Source organism: Medicago sativa, chromosome 3, assembly GCF_051527215.1.
Source record: "Medicago sativa cultivar Bolivia chromosome 3, Bolivia_mono, whole genome shotgun sequence".
Lineage (NCBI taxonomy): Eukaryota > Viridiplantae > Streptophyta > Magnoliopsida > Fabales > Fabaceae > Medicago > Medicago sativa.
The window spans coordinates 90,148,360-90,155,470 of NC_140751.1; the positions used below are offsets into that span (position 1 = coordinate 90,148,360).

Sequence of the window (7,111 nt, forward strand, 5' to 3'; positions counted from 1 at the left end):
CATGTCTTTCCTAACTCATTCCCCTACCCAGATATGCAATATTCAAACGACACTACAAGAGCTAGAGAATGTATATGAAAACCGTTTTTCTTTCCTGAAATGGGAATTTAGGTGTAACATATTAGTCATTGTTTCAACCTATTATTTTTCAAAATTATGAGTCTGGTCCATTTAAACCGTCTATGAGACTAACTAATCAAACTTGTAAAACACTTTGTTTTAAAGAACTTGAAACACTAATGTTATGTCATGGACGGGACACAGTCTGCTGCATGATTCAAACTCCTTCCCGGCAAAAAGGAAAAATTTATGAACAGTGTCAACTCTGCAATTAGTGCTATCTAGATATATGTACACCTAAGTTTAGATTTATACACGTTAAATGCTTATTATAAAGCACATTTACAATTTACTTTATTTTTTCTCTTACCTCTTTTACAATGTCTTCCTGTTCTGCTTAAGACCTTGTAGGATAGAACCTACCAAAACTGAAGTGGCTTTTTCCAAAGCTAATAGATGGATTTAGCGAAGCTGATGATTCAGAATCACTATTATGTAATTTCAACTGCTCACCGCCATCTTGGGGAGCTGGGGTTGTAACTTCACTAGTTGACTCCATAGTGTCCTCTGAATCAAGTATGAAGTCTTCCAATGTTGCAAGGGACTTCAACTGCTGTCCTAGAGATTCGATGGTTTTCCGGCACTCAGAAAATCTACTAGCAGCCAATGCTAGTTCCTTCTCCTGCATCAAATGATGCCAAAATATAAGATGGTTTATGAAAAATTTAGCTATTTAATCATCAACCAAAATTCCAAAATATTTTCTGGAATCTGGAGCCTCACATGTTAAAATTTTAACTAAAACTTAGCTCTAAGCATCATGCAATTCACAATTATCAATTTCCATCCTCCAAAAAGAGTGAGATTGTTAGCTATTCTGTTTAAGCAAAATACATAGCAGTACATAAGATTATAGATTTCTCATTGTGTATTACCAAACTTACCTGCTTGAACATTAACTCGCCATCAATACCTTCCCTATGCAGTATTTCAGTGTCTTGATGGAGTTGAGTTTCTTGCTTCACTCTCAAAAGCTCTTCTTCCAACTTTTCACACTTGGCCAAATTATCAGCAGACAAAGCCCGCTCTTTCTCAATCTCTTCCTCCAGTGAACAGATTTTTGAGATCAATTCTTCTGCCTCAGTTTGAGCAGCTCTCAGTTTTGACTCAGCATTCTCATTTTTTGCTTGGGATACTTTTAGTTCTTCATATTCTTCTTCGTTCGATTTATTTGCAACAACTAACTGTTTTTGAAACTCAATCGCCTCCAACTCCGCTTCCTTTACCCGACTTTGTGATACCTTGAGCTGTTTTTGGCACTCGTTTAAATCCACCTCTAGCTCGAGTTTATCTGCAGACAAAGCCCGCTCTTTGTCAATCTCTTCCTCCAGTGAACAGATTTTTGAGATCAATTCTTCCGCCTCAGTTTGAGCAGCTCTCAGTTTTGACTCAGCTTTCTCATTTTTTTCTCGGGATGCTTTAAGTTCTTCATATTCTTCTTCGTACGATTTATTTGCAAAAGCTAACTGAGTTTGAAGCTCAATTACCTCCAACTCTGCTTCCTTTACCCGGCCTTGTAATACCTCGAGCTGCTTTTGGCACTCGTTTAAATCCATCTCTAGCTCAATTTTATCTGCCTCCATTTTCGCTAGCTTCTTCTCCAATGCATCATTCTTTTGAACCAATGCTTCCACTTCAGCATACACTGTGTCTGTTCCCTGGCCAACATTTGGTTGGTCTGATGCAGTATCTGGCAATGCAGCAAGCCTTTCCATTTCGAGGAAATCATCCATCAGATCGATCTGAGTTGAAAGGCCAATACGGTTTTGTGCAGTGATGTTTTCATTCTTAAATTGATCCAATTCTGTAATTGAAGCAGACGGCCATGAGTCATAATGCTTTGGTTCACCTTCATTTATCTCCCTGCCTCCGAATTTACGCATATCACTTTCAACCACCAATAGCCTCTCTCCATTATCTGACATGCTATCTGTGAATGACTCTGCATAAACGGAAGAGTAAGTCAAAGACCTGCGATCGTTGACAGAGAATGTTTTGCGAGCCACGACATTCAATCTCTGGCACTCAGCTTCAAGCTTAGCCACCTTCGTTATACTCTCCAAATATTGCTTGCTTTCTCTTTCTGCAGCTTGGGTGCTCAAATCCCATTCAATGGTTTTGAATTTTAGTTCCTCGAGTCGAGATTGTAGTTCAATTTTAAGACTTGAATTCTCCCTCTCCACATCCTGAAGCCTCTGCAGAAGATCAGAGTTAACTGATGTAGCAGCATCTTCTTTAGCTGTTTGAAGTTGAACCTCAAGCTCAGTAACTTTCCACTCAAGCTCGTCTCTTTTGGATTCCCAATTACAAGAGTTGTTTGCAACAGCTTCAAGGATCTTTTGCTCTTGCTCTTCTCTAGCTTGTCGAAGCTGCCTCATACAATCCTTTAGTTCCCCATTAAGATGACTAACTTGATCTTCAAGAACCGCATTTTGCTGTTTTGCAGCATCAAGTTGCTGTTTTAAAGTCATCACTTCATTTTCAGCCTTCTCCCAGCCTAAATATAATCAAATATTAATATAGCAGTCTTTGGTTCCTTTGATAACCTATGTTTAGATGATATTAGGTATTCTTTTTTTTATTTTTTTATAAACCATAACGGAGACAGAACTTGAACAAATACAACAATCAGACCAAAAAACAAAAAGGTCGATACCAATGCCTCGGCTTTCTCACTGGATAAAATTGACAGCCAAATGAAGGAGAAATTTAAAATGGACAAACAACAAATACCTGAGACAGCTTCTTCAGCAACTTTGGCATTCTGCTTTACCAAATCTTCTTTGGCACTAATGTCTAAGAGAGCGGCGGATAATTTTCCAGTTAGAGTATGCACATCAGTAACAACCTCTTCATTTGACGCAGCCTCGGAAATGACTTCTGGAGATGGAACAGTTTGAGTGGCATATACCTGTACAGCACGGAGAAAACATCAGATTTGTAATTTTCCGTCTCAAACAAGCAACAATTTGAACAATCAGGGATCTCAAACTTAAAAGCGGACAGAACAGGATTCATCGTAAGACCGTAGAATAAAATAAAACAATGATTTCAGCTTGCCTATAAACTTAAAATCATGTAAGCAACACAATCTCTTGTATTCTTGATTCAACAAGGTTTTTAATAGGGACTTGGGTATTATGAGGTACCTAAGTCTGACGTCGAGTAGTATGACTATGAGGTGTCCGGTGGAGTATTTAAGTGGCATGAAGCTAGTGTTAGAATTGAATATTATTTAAGGTAGTTAGTTATGATTTGTTGCAAGCTATGAAGCACAAACACGGAGGCCAGGCATGACACATACACTGATAATAAGTTGAGAAAATGACATAATTCAATGTAATCACATGTGTCGGTGCTGTAGGATACTGACACATGCCAGACATCAGACACGCCTTCAATCAAAAGTATTGGTGCTACAGAGGTTGCAAGTTGATTAATTATAATTAACTTAGTTAGAATGCTTATCATTGCTAAAAATTCCTCAATTTTGTTTTAATGAGAGCGTTAAAGCCAAAACATTTTAGCTTTCCCTCAATCTCTCTTCTTCTTCTTCTTCATCCTATTAACAAAAATGACAACCTTCACTTCCAAATATGGTTACTAGTTACTACGACTACCCTGGGAATTCACATAACCCCAAACACAAAGAACAGCTAGCTACCTACCTAGGACCCCTCCTTCCTGTATTGAAAATAGAAGTTAACAATAACGTAGCCAAAAAAAGAGGTACCTGATCATGAGCAGATAATCTTTCAGAATGAGATGACATTGAGTCAGAAGAACTGTGAGTTTCACTGGAACTTTTCTCAAATGACTTACTATGCCACATCCAACTCCTTCGTTCCATCTATAATAATAATAATTCAGTAAAAACATCCAACTTAATATCTAAAATAACTATAAAGTAGAAGTTCATAACTTGACCTGGTGCTAATATATAAAAAGAAAGATTAGAGCTGACTCAGTATTTAAGAAAGAAGAAAATTTGCTTAGAATTTACTTTTTAACGGTTATGTGGAGTGAAAGGGATGAGGGTGTCTATTTCTTTACTACACTCAAAATTGCAAGTCTCCCCAATTTCACGCCTCCACCCTGAATTCGAGAGTAAACAAAAGGCATATCATCACTAATTAAAAGACAGGGACAAATAATTGAAGGAATGTCAGAAAAACAAAAACATCATAGGAGGTAGGGACCATTTGTGGATTTGGGTCTTAAAACAAACAAACAAACAAACACAAGAAAAGTCTACTGCTGCTTTTTTACAGTACGCTCTAGTTGATTCAAGGTGGGTAGTAGTAGAGTAACTTTGTCTCAAACAAATGCGCTTAGTTCCCGCTCATTGGCTCTCTAATTTCACTACTGCCATTAATACTCCTTTTCTTTTGCTTTTGTCTTTTGTTCTTGTTGCTGTTGTTATTGTATTGAAATAGTATTGATTTACATTGTTTGTTCGCTGTGTTGTTTTGTGCATATGCAAACTGTGGATACAATATTACTATCATTAGATTCATTTTCATTCACTACTGTCACTGTGTTGATTGTCCATTATTATTTATTATCCATCCACATTCCTTAGTGTGTGTTTGGTTCAACATTCATTTTGAGAGAATTGATTCTGAAAGAACTGATTCTGAAAGAACTGATTCTGAGAGAATTGATTTATGTTTGGATACAATAATGTAGAATTGATTAAACTGAATGGATGTTGTTCGAAGAGTTTTGATTAAAATTGTTTTTGAATGTATAATTACTAAAATAGACATAGTTGATTGTATATGTAGATCAATACTAAATGCAGATATATTATTTAATTTAAATAAATAAATTTTTCTATATATTAATTTAAAAATAATAAATACAATCATTAAACCTTTTGTCAAAAAAAAAATACGATCATTAAACTAAATTTTTTTAACAAAATATTTGTTCTATGTATTTTACATAAAAAAATATATTTAAGTTAAATAATAATAGAGTTGGTTGCCAAAAATGATAAAATATAACGTAAAAGAAAAAATACAGTAAATTTGGACGGAAAAATTGTAAAGAAAAATCCAAAATTTGGTAACTCATGACCATAAATATTTTCTGGGGCTAATTTGGTTCATTAGATTTTTTGATTAAATTTGGTTCATTAAATTAAATACAAACCAAAAAGAAGGAGCATTGATAAAGGACAAAAGGAAAATAATGAGTTGTAATAATTAAAATATAAAATTTAATGGAGAGTTGATTTTGTAAACTCAAAAGTTAGGAATTGTAGCTTCAACCAGAATTGAGATGAGAATTGATTTGGAGAAACTGAACAAAACATGTTGGAATTGCTAGTTTTCATTTTAAAGCTACCAGAATTGCTTTTGAATGATGCAAAAGCTGAACTAAATAGATACTAATCCTTCTCATTTCTTCTTGTCTTTTATGATTTTTTGCTGTTTTTTTATAATTTTTTAAAATAAATAAGTGCACAAATTCATTTATGAAAAAGATAACAAAATCTTACTAGCAGAATAAAAAAGATAACAAAAAAAAAAATCCTCACATCAAGATGTCATTCCTATACAGGGCCGTCTTAAACAATTTAGAGACCCAGTTCTAATTTAAGAAATTGGCCCCAAAAAAAAAACACACAAAAAATTGATGGTTTAAAAAAAAATGGGTACAAAAAACAAAGGGTTTAGATTGGGTTAAATGTTGAAAATAAATAAATTTTTGAGCCAAAATGACAGGCCCTATGTGGGAAAAATATATATAAAAAAAAAAACGCTAATTAAAAAGGAGCCCTGCCAGGACTTGAACACAGGTTAATTAAAAAGGAGCCCTGCCAGGACTTGAACACAGGTCATTGAAGCTGCAAATCAAAGAGAAATACCTCTGAACTAGCGCACTTTTTCTGTTATTTACCCAACACTGAACGTATATAAATCATTTTTTATGGCATTGAATATAAAAAAAAATATTTTGGGCCCCAAAAAAATGGAGGCCCGGTGTCATAGCCCAGCCTCGACGGGCTATGGGCCGGCCCTGTTCCTATATTATCAAATATAATTTTTCTATTTTACTTCACTTCAATAGCCAATAATAAGCATCCCAGAGAATGTATTATTATCCTTTCAAAAAAAAAGAAAATGTATTACAGTCGACTTCAACAGCATAGTACATTGTTCTCCATGACACACGGCACGCAACTGGTTTTAGTTCATATTTGCTTGCTGCTTCTAATAACACCTCCCAAAACATTCATGCGGTTCTATTAGCACAAAAAAACTTATTCGGGCATACCTCTTGGCTCTAGTCACCCCATGCCATCATGACATGGCCACGCCCACACCGCACGCCAAAATAAATGATAAAAAATTGCTTTTTTGACATAAAAAACTTCACAATGACACAAGTAAAATATTTAAATGCCTCCAGTGGTAGTAAACTACTGTTGAGAACCCGGCAGCAGTTAACTACCGCTGGGGCCAGCGGTAGTTAATTACAGCTGAAATCTTTTCTTCAATTCAGACTACACATCACTTCTTCTCCATCTTCGTTGCTTTTCTTCAATACCCAAATAAAATTCTTATCTGATGCTTGAAGTCTTATAGCAATTTCTTGAAGCTCGTAGCTAGAGCAGATTAATAACTTTCAAAACAACTAGATTACTCATGAATTTCTTAATTTCTCAAAAATGTTTTTCATCTTTGTTGATTTGTTGAAAAACAATCATAAATTAATTACTCAAAAACTTATGTTATTTACTTGTCAAAATTTGGAGGATATGAATTGCTGCAACATACAAATGAAAAGAGGAACTCAAAACAAAAGTCCAATGTTTCTGTTATTTATGGATATGAAGAAAAAAACAAAAGCTTGGCCATGGAGAAAGAGGCAATTCTTCAACAGATTGATGAGGGAAAAAAATGGTGAAGTTGTATAATTGGTGAAACAAGAGTATAATAGTGAAAGTATGATGTATAATTGATGCTAGCAGTAGGTAGTG

General features: G+C 34.9%; 1 protein-coding gene across 2 annotated transcripts; it reads right to left on the reverse strand.

Annotated features, from left to right (window-relative positions):
- Positions 1–213: 213 nt before the first annotated feature.
- On the reverse strand, positions 214–4,262 carry LOC146941763 (filament-like plant protein 3). 2 transcript variants are annotated; one of them, XM_085755595.1, is made up of 5 exons: positions 4,124–4,262; positions 3,854–3,970; positions 2,854–3,031; positions 1,005–2,617; positions 214–742 (listed from the first exon to the last, which is right to left on the reverse strand). In XM_085755595.1, the coding sequence occupies exons 2-5, from the start codon at positions 3,968–3,970 to the stop codon at positions 458–460; spliced, it is 2,193 nt and encodes a 730-aa protein (XP_085611721.1). In that variant the 5' UTR covers positions 4,124–4,262; the 3' UTR covers positions 214–457. The 2 variants fall into 2 exon arrangements, with proteins under 2 accessions (XP_085611721.1, XP_085611720.1); XM_085755594.1 differs by having other exon boundaries at positions 4,048–4,262.
- Positions 4,263–7,111: the final 2,849 nt, after the last annotated feature.

What these genes read in the sequence shown, in the direction of transcription:
- LOC146941763 (XM_085755595.1), bottom strand. Translation starts at nt 3,970, where the DNA reads ATGGAACGAAGGAGTTGGATGTGGCATAGTAAGTCATTTGAGAAAAGT. An exon ending in GATTATCTGCTCATGATCAG is followed by an intron (nt 3,032 to 3,853) that starts GTACCTCTTTTT and finishes CGTGCTGTACAG; the next exon opens with GTATATGCCACTCAAACTGT. An exon ending in TGCTGAAGAAGCTGTCTCAG is followed by an intron (nt 2,618 to 2,853) that starts GTATTTGTTGTT and finishes GATTATATTTAG; the next exon opens with GCTGGGAGAAGGCTGAAAAT.